Here is a 21,467-nt window from a genome sequence, read left to right as displayed (position 1 = left end):
TAACATACAAGTATAAATTTTATGTTTGCTATATATGAAAGTTGCCCGATAATATAAATATTAGGACGCTTGGAGAAACGTGTCAACCCACTATGGTGAAATAGAATCTTATTATGCCCTCATTTGACTGGCATTAAACGCAACAGTATTAATTGATCGATATACGTATAATTATGTATGAACTTTAGCTAAAATATTTTGATGATAATAAAATAATCGTGTTATAAAATTTGATTTTTTCAATTATTTTTTACCAAATCCTTTTAATGGAAAATGTATGGTGGAAAACAAATTCTCACTATAACACATACTCCTACTGTCTTTTTCTCACATATTTAATTAAAATACTTAGAAATAATCACTAGACATTTTTCAAACAAAAAAAATAACGATTTTTTATGGTGTGAATATTGGCTGATCTATGTGGAGGTACATATGGTGTTTAAATAGTTTGCTATATCAAAAGATAGTCGATTTTTCATGCCTCCAAGCCTCTATTCTCTGTTACCATTTCTTCCATATGATTCTATATTCTCCTCTTTAAATCATGTATAAATTCGATTATTTTTGTGCTAATTAAAAAGAAAGAAAATATGAACGTTAGAGAAAGTAGTGTACAATACTTGTGTTGTGTGAATTAGAGAAAGTAGTGTACAATACTTGTGTTGTGCTTTCACAGACAAATATCTGTTTTTGCAAGATTTTACCAATACGAAAGATGTTGACATGACCTTTATAAAAAATCTCTGTTTACAAACTAGTCGTAGCCCATAGGCTCATTTTCCATTGCCAAATAGATATTCTAGATTTAGTGGTGATTTAGTAACCTTATGCTTGTTATTGATAGACAGAGTTACTTGATAAGTCAACATCTTCGACCAGTCTGTCTATAAACTCAGATATAATTATGACACCATGTTTCTAGGCACAAGATTTCCCTCAGGATTTGTTTTCATCATTAACTAAATTTGAATAGTATGACCAACTAAATCCGAATTCACGCCGAAAATTTCCAAGAAGATTAAGCACAAATGAATGTTTGAAATAGGAAAGCAATCAAGAATGAAATTAGGCACCTCAGTGTTGCCTTTTTATAGAATAGCAAATGATTCGGACAGAGACGCAATCTTTAAGGAGGTCAAATCCGACTGATTATTAACATCGAAAGTCAGAAGATTGCAACACTTAAGCTCTTGAACTATACATAAATACATGCTATACATAATTTTTACCGGTATAATCTTGAAGATTTTGGAAGCGGTGGAAGATATTAGCAGGACGGAGAAGTATCACAGGACGATAAACAGGGGAAATATAAGAAGAAAATGAATGGATGTCAAAGCTACAGTTCGCTCAGGCCCCCGAATGTGTTTTCTCCACTGTAGGTAACATAGAGGAAGCCGTCATCATCCTTCTTCTCATCGTAGATCGCAGACATGATTGCCCCTGCGAAAACCAAACACAGTCGGCTCACTTCATAGTAAAAGAGAGAATTGCTCTCCAAATTGTTATGGCAGCTTCTAAAAATCAGATATTAGTAGTAAAGAAACACCTGTTGGCGGTAGCACATTGTCAATAAATATGAATATTGCCTTTTCTGCACTCAATTTGATTCTTTTGCGAATGACATAGACAAATTGCCCAACTGTCAAGTCAGCTGGCACAAGATACCTGTAATTTTGCCGATCAGGAAAACATGAATCGAGTTTTTGCAATAATGATAGAAAGAAGGGTAATGCGTATTGTGGCGTCCCTCGTTGGCAGGAAAAAACAGATGTACAAAGGAGAGAAAGAAAAGGGCGATAAGTTTGACTCGTACAGCCTACAAAAGACGACAATATTCATCTCAACATATCACATGAATGACACCAATTATCACCTAAATTAAGCTAATGTTTGGGACAAAGTAGCAGGAAGCAATGAGCAAGTTAAGGAAAAAGGTCAATTGCCAATCTGAAGGGGAAGCACCAACTGAAAAGGGACACAAGAAATGACGGAATCAGGGAGAAACATTTCTGAGGGGTAATATATTTCTCCCTTGGCTGTAGCACCACCGAACATAGATATAAGTAAAACAAAAAGTTAACTTGAAGGTTGGTCAGTCCTTACTTTTTCTTATCGATGTTGGGAATATCACTTTTTTCAGCCTTCTCAACTATTACCTGCATATTACAGAAAGACTGTGAAAAATGAGCACAACAGAATTCTGGATGTATTGGCACATTGTACCAAATAAAACAAATATTAAGCCGAAATTCTTGAGTGAAAATTGGACAGCGCCCTCTTTGGACTCATATCCAGTTTGAGTTTAAACAAGACTCAACTATGACAATCAAAAGCTTACAATTGGGCAATACCCTCTTGGCCATTATCCAATTTGATTTGAGACAATTGTCAACTGTGACAAGGATAAAGAATATTCTGCTATGAACAAATTTTGAAGTATTGTTCAGACTTCAGTGAGTATTCATGTAGCCCGAATAAAGCCGTGCTTGGGGTACAGGAGTGGTTGCAGTTGTTATTATTCCTTGATTCACATAAAATGTTCATATTATATGCGTCTACACGTGAATCCAATATCTCCAGGGATCAGAATCTAAGCAATTGTGTTAGGCATCAGTAAGTGATTAACATGCTTTTTCTATTAGCTTGAATTTGACTTGCTAGTTTCGACGTTGTTCATCAATACTTAAACTGCTTTATAGTTTACATCACATCAAATCTACATACTTTGGTCATCAAAACTTCGACTAAACAAGCTTACTACTTCGACCTCTTAGATTCTTTCATCTCTTACTTTTGAAGTTGAGGTCTTGCCGAATGATCAACTCAACTGTACCTATTGTCATTCTTCCTACCTTCAAATCGGAACACATCCAACTACCAAAGAACTCATTGCAGTAAGATATCTCTACCCCATTCACCTCTAAAAAACTGTCATACCCCTTTCAGTACACAAGAGAGCCTGTTGGGCTTCCAAACTGAGAGAAACGGAGTGGTATGGCCTTTGGACACGGAAAAAGCAAACTAAGATTCTGACTTAATTGTTAACTTGATATAGATGAAACCACCTGTGACATTGGAATTGATGAACTGGGAGATCAGGAAAAAAGAATTGATAGCACCAAGAGACATGTCTACAAGAGTGTGTTATTACCTTTGTTGTTTTATTCGGACTCGGAAAGCATGTTAGGTGCATACAATAATTTCACGATGTATTATCCTTTTCTATTGTGCATAAAGAGGAAACTCACTCATCTTCATCAAAATTCCAGAGTCTGTGCATTCTCTGCCCCGAGGTTCCCAGTTGGTCAGCGAGTTAGTTGTGGTATTAGGCGTCCAGTGGTACTATTTGGGTTCTCTTCCCGGTCACCACGTGATACCTTTATTTCTTTCTGATGTAATTGAGATGGTATTTGAATAACTAGATACAGAAGGTTCAGATTCTATGGCAATTTCCATTTGGTAGTGAAACAAGGAAATTTCAATGCAATCACATCATAACACCTCTTATCCCGTGTTTCAGTCACTACCTTTTGAGAATAGTAATAAAAGAGAACTGCAAGTAAGAGGCAAGAAGAGGAAAGTCTAAAATTCTGGAAGGTCAACTACATAACTTCCAAATTTATACCGGTTAAATCCAAATTCGTTTAAAAGATAATCTCATCACCGACAACTTGGCGTTGTACCAATGCCAATGACTCGAAGTCAATTTAGAATGTAGAGATATCGCACCTAGGCCTAACTCAATCCCAAAAGTTAGCTTAGGGGAGGATTGATCAAGTCCATATAAGCAAACCACTAGTTTGTTCCCCAACCAACGTGGGACTCTAACCACTCTTACAGCCCCTTCATGCCCAGCACAACTGGAGCTTGGACAGGGACATGTAAAGATATGATACTTAGGATCATGATAATTCCCAAGCCTATACAAGCAAACCACCTATCCATTCCCCGACCAACGTGGAGCTCTAACCCACTCAAACAGAGAAAAACACCCAAAAAAACAACATATGCAGTTTATACTACAAGGCAAATAGTTCAAATTTCATAATGCTTTTGTCAATGAAATCAATACATCACATTATTCACATTGAAACAACCAGCTACCACAGAAAATTAAAATTCATTCACATAAACTTTGTTCTCACCGGAATCCTATCTGCGTATTTTTCCCTAATCCTAGCAGCCTCAGCACGCCTCTTCTCTGAAGGATCATCCAAAACAACAGAGTCAAAACAATCACCAACACCCACAATTCTTTTCACAAAAAGAAAATCATAACACAACAGAAACTATAAAAAACTAATAAAAAGAATCCAAACAAACCAAGATCATGTTCTTGCTTGAATGAGCTCTTAGCCATTTTCCTGAATCAAACAATCAAATAAGCAGAATTATTAACTTAATTAACATGTCATCCACAACCCAAATAACCCCAATTGCTTTACAGAACAATCAACTAATTCTTCCAACACAAACACAAAACTTCAAAGCAAGCATCTTTTGACCTAAACTGATAAATTTTAATTTTGCTGATTCTAGAACAACCCCATCAAGAAAATATTCATCAAAAACATAAAACAGAAAAAACCCAATTGATAAAGATTGAATCTTTAACTATTAAAAGTAAAATAAACACCAAAATTCATCAAAAAATTTAAATAATACCGATTAAAAGGAGTAAAGAACCAACCTTTTGTGATAATATGATGGTCAACAGAGAGAGAAAAAAGATAAAGAATGAAGGTTGAGTAATTCACGACTTTGCTTTTGCTTTGATTTAGGACTCTTTTATGTATAAAATAATCATTATCCAAAACTCTTTTTATTTTTAGTCTATACTTTATACACGCAAGTATTGGTAGACGTGGGCTTCAAGAAGAAGGGGAAAAAAAAGTCTAGTTAAATTGAAGATTATTTCATTCTATCCAATTGTAAGTATAATATTTGGATAAAGTTATATTGTTGTAATGTTACATAATATAATAAATTTATAAATAGAATATTTGAGCAAAGTTTCTATATTATTTATAAAATTATTGTAATATTCTATATTTTTAGATCACAAATATTTTTAAAGCATTATTTTTGTTATATGTGCTAATATAACAGTCCATATAGACAGTCCAACATAGTAAAAGTCATACACTTATTCTTCATCTCTATCACAATTTTTTAAAAAAAAGATAATATCAAATTAGTTTTTTACTTGTTCTTATTTGAGTTATGATTGGGAATTTGAAATTTCAACTTCAAAGTGAGCTAAAGTTCGTGTGAGATAGTAATTGTGCCGAATGATCAAGTTTATTGTTTGGAATGTGAGGATCTCAAGGTTGAAGATGTTGAAAAACTCTTTAAAGTCATTCTTTTTGTGTTGAAACTCGAAAATAGCTAGTCATTCGAAAACGTGTTAGTGAGAAATCTCTAGCTTTTATTGGATTTTTAAAAAGTTGAAAAAGATCATTTAATTGAATGTTATTAAAATTTTGTTTGAATATTGTAATTGAAGCTGAAAATTGATATTTAACAACTGATTTCTTAGTTTGAAGATTGATATTTGAAATTTGAGTTGAAAAAAATATATAAAAAAAATATATGAAAGAGTTTCTATAAGCTTGAAAATTCAAAATCGATTTACTGAATCTATGACTCCAAAATCCAAACAACGAACTCGATCATTCAACACACAATTAATTACAGCCTCAAACAAACTTCAGCACACTTTAAAACTGGAATTCAAAATCCGAAAAAACAACTCAAACAAGAGCAATGGAATTATATTTGATTTCCTTTTGTGATAGAAATGAACAAGGAAAAACAATATTATAGAGAGAAACTTATTTTTGTCATGTTGAACTGCGTGGGTAGACTGTCATGTCAGCTCTAATGGTAACGATAACAATATAAGGGTTTTGTCTTACAAAATATAGACCGCACGGATAGTTTTGATCCCACATAATTAATAGGTATATATGAGCTATTTAAATAATTTAAAAATAATTATGACCCAACGAAAATAAATAATTAAATTATTTAATAGTTATATAATATACTTATATTATAGCATTATTGTTTGGTTGGCAAGGACTTGGCAAAGGACTCACTCTTATGAACTTTTCATGACTAATAAATTATGTGTTCTACTTTTTCTCCTTAAATCAATTTATTTTAATGTTTTCTTAAAGTTTATTTTAGTTTTCGAAGATAAACGATTGTGATAGATCCATTAACAAGAAAATTTGACGAGGCTTTTTTCAAAAAACAAATAAAATAATATATCGAGTCCTTATTAAGGTCTCATTGATGAGATTGGGGATACAAGTGATGTTAGTTTGGAGGTTTGGAGACAGATAGTAGAGTACAAAGGAATATTGTTCAGGACCAAAACAAAATATTTGGAGTGAATTTATTATTGCGATAAATGAAGCGGATGTGAAACTAAGGTCTGTCACATATACAATTCTCGAAAGAAAAAAAGTTTTAGATAGCTTGAATCTGTAGCCTAGGATAGTGGGGACGTCGACTATGATATCACGCATTTTATTAGGTGGATTGGATAAAATGGAGGCTTGCCTCTGAGTCTTGTGTGTTATAAAGGTACCATCTAAACTTAAAAGATAGTGATAAAGTTTGTGTATACTCTATTCTATTCAGAGTGAATTTCACTAAATGTTATTGTAATTATAACATTTTTTGACGAAAAATCTATTTTTTTTAATTGGGCGTGTGCCAATGCATATTTTATATACATTTTCTTATTAAATGACAGTTAGATAATGCAATGTATATTCAAACTTCATTCATTACGTACTGTAATAAATTAATGTAGTTAGGTGTATAGTAATTTTTGTTTGGTACTTCAAACTTAACGAACTATATTAACGTGTTATAAGCCAATTAGGCCATTAATTACATATTTGATGGAGTGGGTTTGTTTTATTAGTTTTCTTATTGGTTTTTATAGACCTGAAATCACTACTTTTGGTATAATTAATATATCAATTACAAATTAATTTGTTTCTAATTATACCATAGAATAATAACGATACATGGAATAGTAATCCTTATATTACAATATGCATAAGTTTTCTTTTTTTAAAAAAAAAATGTTTGTTTGTGGTGCTTATTATTAGTAGGCCGTTTGACCATGTAATTTGGAAATTAAAATTTGGAAGCTCTTAAATTATTGTAAACCATTAAATATCATCTTAGTTATCAGTAATTGATTAAATATGAAATTATTTCAATGGGAATAAAATAATTTTTGTAAGAAATAAGAACTATCCTAGAAAAAATAATTTTGAAAATATTAATGGTCTTATATTATACAATTGAGTATTGTCTGGGCTTTTCTGTTCAAGCTAGCCCAATAACTACAAGGATTGTTGATAAATGTAGCCCACAATGTATGGTACTGGGCTGATTTGTACAAATATAAAGGGCAACTTTCACATATAGCAAATAAAAAATTCATATTTGTATGCTATAATAAAGTTTGCATAATTGCGCTCAATAGCAAACATAGAAACTGTATACTTCGCTATGTTGAAGCAAATTGTATAAAACGAAGAGTATAAAACAAGAAAGAGAAAGACACTTGGGCAGAGAACTGTATAAAAACGAATTGTATTATTATAAGTGTATAGAACGATTATATACAGTTTGAATTTGTATAAAATGAGAAAGAGAGAAAGACAAAAGAGACTTGACAAGGAATATACAATTGAATCGAATTGTACAAAACGAGAAAGAGAGAAATTAGATACAATTTGAAAATTATATAAAACAAGAAAGAGAGAAAGGCAAAAGAAACTGGGCAGGGGAGTATTTTTATTGTAATTATAAGTGTATAGGACGAAAATATATGTACTTGCATGTGTATATACAATTTTCTCACGCTTTATACAAACAGATACATTTAGCTTCTGTTTGTATAAGTGAGAAAGGCGAGGGTGGTGCGCGAGATTTGGGAGAGTGGCGAGCGAGATCTGGAAGAGGGGAGAGAGGGGAACAAAAATATATGTATTTATACAATTTTCTCTGCTTTATATAATTAGAAATAATTTTTATACACTTGTGTTTGTATAAAAAGTGAGGAAGCGAGCGAGAGATTGGAGGAGAGTGCCGAGCGAGATATTTGGGAGAGAGGCGCCTGACAATTTTTTGAAAACGTTTGCTATGGAGCACAATTAAATCAAACCCTAACTACTCCATTTATTTTAGGGTATTAGTTTGCTATTATATACAATTTTCCATATAATTTTATAGGCTATTATTTAAATTTTAAAAAGTTAATGCAAATATATTCCAATGTGAACTAATTAGAAAGACATAATCGATAGAAAATGTTACTTTATTCAATATATTTTTCTTACTTCGATCGGAAAAGTTAGTTTTCTCATTTTTTAAAAATAAATAAATTAACTTCTAGCTAAAATATTTTTCAAAAATTTTAATTAATCAAAATATAATTTTTTTTAAAAATACCTTAAAGAAAAATGTTTTCCTACCTACCAAACACACTAAGAGGAGACTTTGACTATATTGGCTTTCATTTGTCAATTCTATACTAGTTTTAGGTAGGTATTATATTGAGTATATCATAAACTTCTACTTGCTTTAGTTGTGAATTATATTAGGGAAATGTATTAAATAATTGTTGATTATTATAGTTGAAGACTTAGCTGTGACACCACTATGGATGGTTGTATGACTTTGATTGATCAATCATATAATCAAACCACTCTTTTAGGAATTTTACTTCCTCTCGTAGATATATATTTGTACTCGATAGTTATATTATATCAAATAATTTAAATATTGGTTGATTAAAAAATTATACAATCACCTATTAATTACAATTAAGTAATGAATATCATGCATGTGAAGAGAATATATTTTCATATTTATTATTAATAAAAATTCAACTTTTGGATTAATTGATCCTATTTGCTTTATTATTAATGATTAGGTCAATCAAACATTATAATTTGTTAGAGAATTAAACAATCTTTTTTAGCTTAGTCTTTCTAGGCAAGTGCTTAATGTTTATTCATGTCCAGTAATTAACAGACAAATTAAAAGTCTATATGTTGCTACTAAGATGATTGAGTAAATTTCAAAGAACATATCCATATATTAAGTACATTATACTAAAGTTCTTTTTTTTTTTGGGCTTTCTATCGGGTGTACTTTAGTATATTCCTGTTAGAATTATAATTAATTTGAATTCACAATAGGTAAGATTTATTAAAGGAAAAACACATTTTAACATGATTGTTATTATATGTAGAATTTAAAATAGATACCTCAAGTTGAGAGTAGAAAGATTTTATTCATCTTATCATAATTCATATTGAACTTTTAAACTTTATTTGGAGGGAGTGTGAGGAATATGCCATTATCGAGTGTTTGGCATATTCATGTTATGATTTCGATTAATTTAAAGTCACACCTAAAATAAGTCAATCTAACATGATTTTATCATTCGTAAGACTCAACCGAACACCTAATTTAATTATAAGTGGAGAAATCCTATTTATCTTATTACGAATCGCTTCGAAATTTAGACTACCTTAGTCTTACAAGGCAAAGTGCTTAATGCTTATCCATGTCCAATAATTATCAGACAAATCTAAAGTCTATGTTATTAACATGATTGAATATATATGTTTGAAAGAACACATCAACATTACGAACAGTATATTAAAGAAGATTTTCTTGTTTGTATGGTTTATATTCAACATTTGATATTCATGTTAGAATTTTGATTAATTTAAATTTGCATTATATAAGATCTATTTTTAAGAAAAATTACATTTTAATATGATTGTCATCAGTACGTAAGACTCAAATTGAGACCTCTACTTAATAATAATAAAATCTTAATCATCCTACCACGATTCACGTAGAAATTATGAAATATATATGTGTGTGAGGAATGTGGCACTAATTATACAAATGTAATAAAAAGTTAATCAATGGACATGAAGAATAAAATATAAATGTCGGAGAAAAAAAGAATTATTTAATTATAGTAACCAAAAGGATGACAGGTATATAAAACATCAATTTGACCTAGTGGGCAACACAATGTGTATTGAGCAAAGTTAAATTTCTTGGTCACAAAGAGAGCAGTTTGATGTGGAAATGATTCACTTTACAATTACTCACTTTTTAAGTCACTCTGATATTTATAATCGATTCGATTAATTTTGATTTATATTAAAAAAATAAAATAATCCATAACGTTGCGGACCGACTCACCGCTTCTTCTTATTGGATTATGCCTTGTCTTCTTTTTGATGGATTATAAGTTTATAACATGTGAAAATTTATCTATAAGAAATGAATAATTTTGAAATCAAAGAAAGACAAGATTGCTAGGCAAAAAAACACTCTTTTTGGTCAATGTTTCCATTTTTAGGTCCTATTTTTTAACATTTGTTTCAACATTTTTCGATGAATACAAACATATTAATCAAGTGGCTGTGGTTGCTACTTGCTATCTTACTTCCATGTTATTATGAGATATTTAGTGTATTTTTTTTAAAAATATTTTAGAAAAAATAAAGATTTTTTTTGTTAAAATAATTTAATAAAATGCTACAAAATCAAATCTAACTTTTATATCTCATTTCTTTGTTTATTAAGGGCATTGAATAATCTTGATATTTGTATTTCACTAATCAATTTGACCAATAATAGGAGAAAATGTTCCTACTCGAATTTCAGCATTTTCAAAGTTGAAGTGCTCAATTTATTTATTTTTTATTAAAGATGAAGAAATCTTATTTATTCTGTCACAATTCTTATTGATAATATATAAATGATAAATTTTATAAAAAGTATATTGTTTCGAAGGCCATATATATTGACGGCCCTTCAAGCTTGTCATTAATTTTCATTTTGATACTCCATCTTCGCATACTACCGTTAACATCTCGATTTGCACTAACTATACCTATTATGAACACAAATATAAATGATAAACCATTAGGGAAAAAAAGAAAAACTAATCCTATCATATATTAAAAGTTTACCAACAGCAGAAAAATAATTAATTATGCCAAGCTTTTTGGTAAATTGTGTTTTTATTAATGTTCAAGTAAATTATATTAGTGAAACACGACAAGTAATTCCTGTTTGGTGACACTAAAGATTTAGATTCAATGGGAACAAATTCCCCTCTAGATTTGTAACCTTAATTTGAACATTAAAATATTGATTATCATGCTTAATCGAAAATACCTTAAATCTAGTATAGTTTGCTTCAAGAAATATTATTCTTTTATATTGTTTTCAAATTAATAAAATATGGTTCATATCAGTGTTTTAAAAAATATTTTTGGAGAGAGTCCGAAAGCGAGTCTCAGGGTAGGGTGTATAAAAAATTCTTCGGGATGTAAATGAAAGACCTAGATTCATAAAGCGTAAGTCCAAAAATTTGTGGCGTAAGCCTCAAGCATAAAAACGTAAGTCTTGGGCGTAAAAACGTACACGGGGCGTTTTTAATTTTTTTTTTATTTAAATCATATTTTCACTATTAGTGTAATGATATTTCTCAAAATAGCAATTTTAATATTTTTTTTCTTCATCATTAATTATTAATACTTATCTCAAATAAAAATCAAAAATCATTAAAAGGTTTACTTTGCTTATTTTTAGTAATAAAATTATAAAATTGAATATCCATGAGACTACGCCCGATAGATACATTGGACTTACACCCCGTATCTCGGAGTTACTTCTCGCCCTATACTGTATAAACACCCCGCTTCACGCATCCGTCTTTTAAAACACTGGTTCATATAATTTAGTAGTTAACAAAATTAAAAAAGAACGTGAGTTTCAAGTTCAAATTTTAAACACAAACTACCTAACTTTTTATCGTGATTGTGGTAGACAAAATTATATAAACATCTATTATTAACAAAAAAATAATTAATATCACGTTAAATTAATCGAGTTGCATAAATATTAATCGGAAGTCCTTACACCATAATATGCAAGAAAAAAATAATGTTGTCCTATATGTCATAACCATAAATTATAAAAGGTGAGAAAAGCAAAAAGGTAAAAGAAAGAGTAGTTAATTACCTAAAAAAGCAATGAAATTGGCTCAGTTTACGAGGAACTAAATTTTTACTACAAAGTATACTTAAAAATAGGAAGGTATAAAAAGTGAACAATGGCTCAGCCAAAACGACCTTCTTTTCCTTAAGCTTTAATAACTCAAAAGAAAAGCTTACCTTTAGCCTTAGAGCCTGTTTGGCTCAGCTTAAAAGCTGGTCAAACTGACTTAAAAGCTGATTTTTGACTTATTTAGCTGTTTGGCAATACTCAAAATAGCTTATTTTAAGTTAAAAAAAACTTATTTTAAGCCAAAAGTTAAAAGCTGGGGTAGGGGTGCTTTTTTTTTTTAGCTTATAAGCTGTTTTAAGTTGATCACATTTTTATCTTTTTGCCCTTAATATTTTTATACAATCTCCAAATTACAACATAATCCTAACATCTCTTTCTTCCATTTTTCCCTTTTCACGTTTGGCATAGCAACTTCAGCACTTTTATCCAAACACTTAACTGCTTATTTTAAAAATAAGTTTCAGCACTTTCAAAAGTACTTTTTTAAAGCTGCTTTTATTAAGCCCGTCCAAACGGGCCCTTAGTGGTAAATATGCCAAATTCTCAAGGGCATTTGTGTCATTTCCCATATCATTTGCCTAAGTAGGCAATTCGTAATATTTAAAAATTGAAGTTATATTTGAACATACGCTTAACTTTAAAGATTATTGAGAATTTGTGAGGTATGCAAATTAATTTTAAAGTGTTGGTAGAGCTTTTCACCATTTTAAGCTATAACCCCAATATACAAATTTTACAAGTAAATTTGTTTCTAATATTAACTTGTTGTATTTATATTAAAAGTTGCAATAATTCATATATTATATTTGAAAGTAAACTTTCGATATTTTTGTCTAAGGTTATAGCATTATTAGTAAGAAAAATTGAATGCATTAATTTCTATACACGCTTCAGAGTAGTAAAAATAGGCTATACTCGAATGCAATTGTTACCTTCTAAATTGGAGTTGAAAATTGACTATATATAATAGTACTTTTTCCCTTTAATTTTACATGAAACTGTTTGATTTGACATAAAATTTAAGAAAAATATAAAGATTTTTATTTCATTCATTTAAATAAAGATGATCTAGTTTGACTTCGAATGAAGTTTAAGAAAAAAAAGAAAATTTTTTAATCTTATGATTCTAAATCAAAGTTATATTAAATGTATCAAAATATCCTTAATTCTCGCGGTCTTAAATATATCACGTGATAAGTTAAAGTTAAAGTATTATAAAAAAAAAATCATTCTTTTTTAAACAGACTAAAAAAGGAAATAAAGTCTTTTTTTAAAAAAAGGAGAAAGTAAAACTTATGCTTCAAAATAAATAATAAAAATTTATGTGTCTATAAATTATTTTATTAAAAAATAAAAAATATATCTTATAATTAAATTATTATTTAATATGAAAATGTGTTATTCTATTGAGAATTGGACTACAAAAAGAAAGAAAGTACAATATATTGAGACACATAAAATATAATAATGGGAGAAAAAGGAGTATAAATCAAGCAAAATTAGTCCTTAATTCACATTTCTACTTTAATTTGATCAAAGAGACAAAAGGGGAAAAATGATTAGTCTTTTTATGGACCAAAATACCCCTAGATAGCAACTTGAGGAAAAACAAAAGCCTGCAAAGCTTAAATAAAAAAGGGAAAAAAAAAAGGAATACTGACTGGTCACTTTTTTACCGTTTTATCCTTGCAACTTTGCAAAAAGTAAATGAGTAAAAAAAGTTAAGCGGGTAAAATAAATCCAGGAACGGGGGAACTTCGCCGTCATTTATTAACCATGGTTTAACTTTCTTTGACCCACGCGCTTTACTTTATTTGGACTTCAAACGCTTAACTACTGAGAAAGTAAACCGGGTTTTTTCCCAGACCGGATAGAGAACTTTACTGGTTTGATTTGATTTTAGCGGGAAAGTTTAAAGATATAGATGAAATAAATATTGGATTTTATTTTCAAACTTCTATAATTGAAAAAGCGCTTTAAATATGAGAAAATTGATATTTTTCTAGCACTTTTGTAAAAAAATAAAATAAAATTCAAATAAAGTGAGAAAAAATATTTAGAACTTATGAGAAATTCGAAAATAACTCATTGAAGCTATTTAGCATTTAGTAATAACATATTTAATATAAACGCATCAGTGTATTTGACTGTCGATGATTTGTATGAAAATTTAACTATCTCTATATTGAAAGGTAGAGATCAATAGACGATCTCAAACTCAAAAAAACACATAACAAAGCAATTCGGAAAAGAAATACTAACAAAAGTGAAGATAAAGCTCTAACAAACTATTAAAAATAGTATGACAAAACAGTGTGAAAAGAAAAAGAAAAGAACAATACCTACAACGTACTATGTCGAATAAATCAAATAACACATAACTAACAGAAATCAAATAACAAAATACTACGCAATTAATTACTAACGCTCGGTTATTTACTAGTCTTCAACACTGATTTATATCTTCCATAATCTTTTAGATAATACTATATATTTTTTTTAATTTCCCACTCCTATATTGTTTGAGGTCCATATCAACGCTTCGATTAAATTTGAATTACGGATTGCTGCAATACTCATTAACTAATCTTTTAGCTAATGGTATACCCTCAGTGAAAGCATCTTAGAGGGTGTTCAGTTTTTTATTTTTAAAAGTGTTTAATAAAATAAGTCAAAAATGACTTAAAATTAATTAAAAAGTGTTTGGCAAGGTAAAGAATAACTTAAAATAAGTTTAAGATGACTTAAAATAAGTCAAAAATCAAAAGTAGATCTCTCGCTATTTTTTATTTTTGATTTAAAAGTTATTTCAATATGATTCTTTACTTCTAACTTAAAAATTATTTTTTTAATTCAATCTAAACGAACCCCTGACATGACAAGGAGGGAATTACATTTTTTTATAATGTATCATCAAATAAAAGTAATACACTACTTTCCCTCCTTTATATTATGATTTTCTATTATTGATCGATTTAATTTTAAATGATATATTTAACTCATATTTAAATGTAGTAATATTATATTTTTACATGCAAATCCTTGGTTTACACAGTAAAAGAGGACAAAAAATTCTGCAAGCTAAGGTTATTTTCAATCCTCAATTTGCACCAACAATTTTGTCGTGAAAAATTGAGAACTTCCAAAATAATTGTACCACAATTTGCACAATATTCCAAGGGATGTTCTACTGTCATTTTAAAAATTGTAAAACAGTTTCGTTCACATATTAGTTAGGTACAATTATAAATACAATATTCATTATTTGTCTTTCTAAATGTAAATATAAACTATTCAACTTTGACTTAATTTTTTGTAAAAGATGAGCACTTGAGTGTGAAATTTATGACAATTTCAATCGTCTTAATTTCTCTTCATTTTGGTTTGTTATTTTCGATAGTTTTGTCTTTTAACTATCAGATAAGCTAGTGTTTAATCAGATATTTGAAATCATGTACTTTGGGTGATTCAGGAAAGTGGAAACATCGATGATGATGTCACTCATTGTATTGGGGTTGTGAAGATGAAATGAGAGGCTTGCTCCGAAGTCTTGTGTAATAAGAAGGTACCAGTTAAATGTAAAGATAAGTTTTATAAAGTAGTGGTTATAGCGTTGTTGTTGTATGGGGCAGAATGTTGGTCCGTCAAGAATTTACACGTGCAGAAGATGTAAGTCGTGAAAATAAGGATGTTTAGATGGATGCGTGGGCACACTGAAATCGATATGACTAGAAATGAAGATATACGTGACAAGATGAGAGTGATTTTCGTAGTGGATATAATGAAAGAAACAAGACTAAGATGATTTGGACATGTGAAGAAGAGATGCATAGATCCGACCCAGAGAAAATGTGCGAGAGGCCGGATATCGCGTGTACAAAAATGATAGAGGTAGTCCGAAAAGATATTTGAGCAGAGGTGATTAAACAGGACATGACACAACTCCATATTACCGAGAACATGACATTAGATATGAGGGTGTGAAGATCGCGTATTAGGGTAGAATGTTAGCAGGTATAAAGTGTTGTCTTGATTTTTGAGGGGTTTAGCCATTTTCTTATATTATTTTATTTTTTATTTAATTATTTTCTTGTTTAGTTGTGTTTAGATAATTGCATTATTATGCAATTACTATATGTTCCTTTTAGGTTGTATTGTTTCTTCATTGTCGTTTTTCTTTTCATTATTCTGATGTGCTATTCTCAAGTCAAGGATCCCTCGAAAAATTGTTTCCTTGCCTCCACGAGGTAGGATTATGAATCTTCATACATTCTATCCTTCTTATATATCACATGTGAGATTCCAAAATATATGTCTTTAATATTTGTTTGTCCATAAAATTTAAATTATATTTTGAAATTTTGTTCAATATATTTTGGGAGAAATTTTACTTCTGCTCACAATATTTTACTATCTTTTTAAAAATAAAATACATATTAAAACTCTACTTTAAAATTTCAAAATTTGAACTTCGACATTTATGGTAAAATGGAAGATAAAGATTCCACCTTCATTATGATTTTGCATTTGTAACTTGAAATTTCAATACAAAAAGCTTCAAACATAACACTTTCAAATTTTTTTTAAAAAGACATAAAAGAAGCACGAAAATTAAAGGACTATTCAATACTTGACTTAATTGTAAAAAAAAATAGGCTCAAAATCATTTTAAATAAAAAATTAAATAACATCATAACTAATATTATCCTACAATCTTTATATAAGAAAAGGACTTGAAAATAAAATTTGCAGGACTCAATAGTACTAGCAAACAGTACTTTGATGGACCATATAATAGTACTTATAGGCTCAATTTGATTCATTTGAAATTATATTTTACACCCTATATAAAACTACAAAATGGTCCCAATTTTCCATTTTCACAAGAAAAATATATAATTTACAGGACTATACAGTAGATAACAGAACTTGAGGGACCATTTCGTACTTTTCAATAGTTAGTGACCTTCAATTTGCCTGCGGTGCGGACCCTCACCCTGCTCTATAATTACCTTTTTCTCCCTTCTCGTTTCCCGATGGGTAAAAGTAAAACACATGTCACCAAAGTTAAAATGACTTTTTTACCACTTTCTTCTCGTTAATCCTCAAAAACTGACAAATAACTTTTGTTATTTGCTCATTCATTTTAAATTCCAAATTTCAAAATTTGTACTGAAACTGATTAAATTTATCTACTCTTATTTACAAATTTTTTGAATTAACTAGTATTTAACTATAGGGATTTTAAATTAAATTTTCATAAGAGTATTTTCTAAGATTTTTACTCATAACATTTAATCTTTTCAAAAGTAAAATATATGTTTAATTATAATTTTAAATTAAAAAATTATATACTTCAAAAATTTAAAATTTCAAATTTAAAATTATGACAAAATAAATGTTTTGAGTTACTAATATGAAAACAAAATTTTATTTGAGATTATTTTTTTTAAACGAGTCTTAATTTCTATATTCAACTCTTCTTTTATTCGTGTTAAAGAAAAACAAATTGACGATAATTCTTGATTGAAAATTAGCTCGATTCAAGTTGACGGACGATAGATAAAAGTGAGTGAAAGTACAAAGCATAGTATAGATTATAAGGAAAAGGAACAAATATATCTGTAAACTATCGTAAATGGTATGCATTACCTTTATTATACTCTTGGGACATTAATATTATTGTCGTAAAAAAACTATAACATATATACCCTTCACTCTAACGTAAATACCGATATGATCGATTGTGATTGTTGTTGGTTTTGCAAATGCTTTTAAATACTCTAATTTTATTGTATACATTATAATAATTATGCCACACAAATTTAAATTACTAAGATTTTAATGTAAATATTAAGTTTTTAATTTAAAATTAATCGAGTTTCAATATAAATAAGGGGGAAGAGAAGGGTAAAGATGAAAACAAAGAATGGGGTGAAGAAGTACCGTAGAGAGAAAACAGAGGAAGATAGAGGAAAGAGGGCCACCTTGTTTTACTTTTTTTTTCTGATGCAGACATCCGTGGCAGAACAGAGGGTGACTCTACAGACTGCGACATAAAAGAGGTCAGAACAAAACAAAGAAAAAAAAAATTAAAGCTGAAGAAAATCAAGGAAAGCTTAGCTACTGGCCCTAGCTTCTGTAGTCTATACAAAGAAAAAAAGAGGGAACCCATAGACTAGAATAGTGAAGAGCAAGAAGAACCAGTGGATTATAGGGTTATTTGCTCTAATGGAACTCAAATGGGGACCAAGTTTGTATCTTTACAGCAAATGACTCTGTTTTATGTTTGTGGGATTTGTTTTTCTGTGGAAAAGAAGCTGTATTTGAAGAAATCTTGGTAGAAAAAATAAGATCTTGAAGGTAAGAAAATGAAAGTATCTTGTTGATTTTTTTTCAATGTTTGTCAGATGAAATGAAGACCAACTTCATATTTTTGAACCAATGGCTGTTAAAATCTTGGTAAAATATAAGATCCGTCAAGTAGCAAAAAGGCAAGAAAACCAATTTTTTCCCCTTTTTTGTTGCTGTTTTTGTGGTGGGGTTTGCTGATTTTTTTTTTCTGTTCAGATGATTGTAATACCTCAAAGTAACAACCTACCAGCAAAAGGGGTTCTTGGTGTTTCTGGTTTTGTGCCTTCAATTTCTTCATCTTCTTCACCAGAAGCATCAATTTGCAAGAAAGATGCGAACTTTACTAGAAATGAACCAGTTTCTGTGTTGGATACAAGAAGTCCAAGTCCTTCAGCTTCATCTTCCTCGTGCTCTTATGGTGCTCAACATGGTGGAAATACTGCAGTTCCCGGTGTCGGAAGTGGGAAAACTGATGGCAGGAAGGAGGAGTTAGTGACGGAGCTGGAGCCATTCACGGTAGGGTTGGAGCCTGAAAAATCTGTTCTTGGATTTGGAGATTTGGATAATTTGTTGCCTGAATTTGCCGGCTCCGACCAAAGCTTTCTCAGGTGGATTTCCGGTGATTTGGAGGACCCGTCAGTCAGCTTGAAGCAATTACTCAATGGGGATTTGGGTTGTGGAGTTTCTCTTCAAAGCTCTGGATTTGAGGTTTCAGCTACAGGTTCTTTAGCTCATTCAGATAATGTCTCTTTTTCTGGTTCAAATATCTGTCTGAATGCCAACATTGAAAAACTTAGTTCTGTCATAGATTCATTAAATAGTCGAAACAATAACTTCGAAAACCCGAATGTCAATCCTTCTCTAGAACAGAAGCCTCAACCTTTTGGTCCACAAGTAATGGCAAACCAAACTCAATTCCAGAATGCTGCTTGTGTTAACATTTTTGGGTCATCATCATATGACATCAATCAAGAACAGCCTCCGCCCAAACGCCACAATTCGGGTACCCTTGGAGGAGCTCTATTGCCTAAAGTTCCTTTTTTTGATGCCAATTGTGACTTCATGTTGAGGAAACAACCATTGGGACAAATGCAGCCACAAGTCAATTTGCTGCCTCCTCACCAGTTTCAGCCAAAGCCATTGATTGTACCTAAGCTTGAGGCAGCTGGTGGTGGTGGTAATGGTAATTTGATGGTGCCTCGTCATCAATTGCAGGAACAACAGTTCATTTATGACCAGATTTTTCAGGCCTCTGAACTATTGCTGGCTGGACAATTCTCAAACGCGCAAATGATATTGGCGCGGCTCAATCAACAGCTTTCTCCCATTGGGAAACCCTCAAGGAGGGCTGCTTTTTATATCAAGGAGGCTCTGCAGTTGCCTTTCCTTTTGCCTTGCACATCCACATTTTTGCCTCCAAGAAGTCCTACCCCATTTGACTGTGTGCTTAAGATGGATGCTTACAAGGCCTTTTCCGAAATATCTCCACTTATCCAATTCATGAATTTCACCTCCAATCAGGCTATTCTTGAAGCTCTTGGGGATGCTGAGCAAATTCACATAATAGATTTTGACATAGGTTTTGGTGCTCAATGGTCCTCGTTTATGCAAGAGCTCCCAAGTAGCAATAGAAAGGCAACTTCTCTAAAGATTACAGCCTTTGCCTCCCCATCAACCCACCACTCAGTCGAAATTGGTATCATGCATGAAAGTTTAACACAGTTTGCTAATGATGCGGGAATACGATTTGAGCTTGAAGTTATTAACTTGGATTCCTTTGACCCCAAGTCTTATCCCTTATCCACCTTGAGGTCATCTGAGTGTGAGGCAATTGCTATAAATTTCCCTATCTGGTCTATTTCAAGCTGTCCGTTTGCATTTCCTTCACTTCTTCACTGCATGAAGCAATTATCTCCTAAAGTTGTTGTATCTTTGGAACGCGGATGTGAACGTATTGAACTCCCCTTAAAGCATCACCTCATCCATGCTCTCCAGTATTACGAGACACTCTTAGCTAGTATTGATGCTGCTAATATAACTCCAGACATTGGGAAAAAGATAGAGAGGTCTCTCTTCCAGCCTAGCATTGAGAACATGATCTTGGGGCGCCTCCGATCCTCTGATCGGATGCCACCATGGAGAAACCTTTTTGCTTCTGCAGGATTTTCGCCTGTTGCATTTAGTAATATGACTGAAATCCAGGCTGAATGTGTTGTTAAGAGAACTCAGGTCGGAGGGTTTCACGTCCAGAAGCGGCAGACGTCACTTGTGCTATGCTGGAAGCAGCAGGAGCTCTTGTCAGCTGTGACTTGGAGGTGCTGAGGAGCTTTTCTTCTGAAGCCAGAAGAGATTTTCTTTTAACAGCAACTACTACTAGAGGTTTTGACTCTTCAATTTGATGTCTGTTAAAAAATCAGAATTACATTGCTATCTCTGTCCCTGTACAATTTTATGTTTATGTCTCATTCTCCTTATGTAGTCTTGACTGTGTAGGCATGTGTTCCGCATTAAACAAATCCTAACTATCGTTGCTGTTTCATAATCAGTTTGCTATATCTTCCTACATTTTCCTGTGTATCAATTGCTATCTTTTCTATGTTTTGATACAATTGCTAGATTCTAACAAATATCAGAATGATTTCTGGAAGTACTGTCTGATCCTGGATTGATGAATGCTAATGTCATCAGTCAGTCATTTGCTTGGTAAATAAAATTGTCTGTAGCTGTATAGTATTGACCTGTTTCTCTGGCTGGTTGTGCTTAGTTTCTTGTTCAAACGCAAGTCCGTTCCTAATTGCACAGTTTTTTTTACTTCATAAAATGATGGGGTTGTATATTTTCATCTTGATAGATATATTGGTAGATTAGAACCAGATTAGAGGCATGTCCTGGAAAGCACTTTATGACTTGTTCTATACTCTTACTGTACTAATAAAAAAAACAGTATTCTAAACTTCAGATAAGAG

General features: G+C 31.0%; 2 protein-coding genes across 4 annotated transcripts; one reads left to right on the top strand and one right to left on the bottom strand.

The window, feature by feature from the left end:
* Nucleotides 1-1,056: 1,056 nt before the first annotated feature.
* Nucleotides 1,057-4,856, bottom strand: LOC107026670 (autophagy-related protein 8f). Of its 2 annotated transcripts, none has more exons than XM_015227722.2 (6): nt 4,697-4,856; nt 4,330-4,370; nt 4,152-4,207; nt 2,110-2,180; nt 1,553-1,671; nt 1,057-1,446 (listed from the first exon to the last, which is right to left on the bottom strand). In XM_015227722.2, the coding sequence occupies exons 2-6, from the start codon at nt 4,364-4,366 to the stop codon at nt 1,343-1,345; spliced, it is 387 nt and encodes a 128-aa protein (XP_015083208.1). In that variant the 5' UTR covers nt 4,367-4,370; nt 4,697-4,856; the 3' UTR covers nt 1,057-1,342. The 2 variants fall into 2 exon arrangements, with proteins under 2 accessions (XP_015083208.1, XP_015083209.1); XM_015227723.2 differs by having other exon boundaries at nt 2,110-2,162; nt 4,697-4,855.
* Nucleotides 4,857-18,098: 13,242 nt separating this feature from the next.
* On the top strand, nt 18,099-21,066 carry LOC107028877 (scarecrow-like protein 22). 2 transcript variants are annotated; one of them, XM_015230113.2, is made up of 2 exons: nt 18,099-18,510; nt 18,718-21,066. In XM_015230113.2, the coding sequence occupies exon 2, from the start codon at nt 18,718-18,720 to the stop codon at nt 20,821-20,823; it is 2,106 nt and encodes a 701-aa protein (XP_015085599.1). In that variant the 5' UTR covers nt 18,099-18,510; the 3' UTR covers nt 20,824-21,066. The 2 variants fall into 2 exon arrangements, with proteins under 2 accessions (XP_015085599.1, XP_015085600.1); XM_015230114.2 differs by having other exon boundaries at nt 18,099-18,641.
* The last annotated feature ends 401 nt before the right edge of the window (nt 21,067-21,467 follow it).

This window comes from Solanum pennellii, chromosome 8 (assembly GCF_001406875.1).
Source record: "Solanum pennellii chromosome 8, SPENNV200".
NCBI lineage: Eukaryota > Viridiplantae > Streptophyta > Magnoliopsida > Solanales > Solanaceae > Solanum > Solanum pennellii.
Note: the sequence above shows the minus strand (reverse complement) of the source record. Positions and strands in the feature narration are given on the sequence as shown.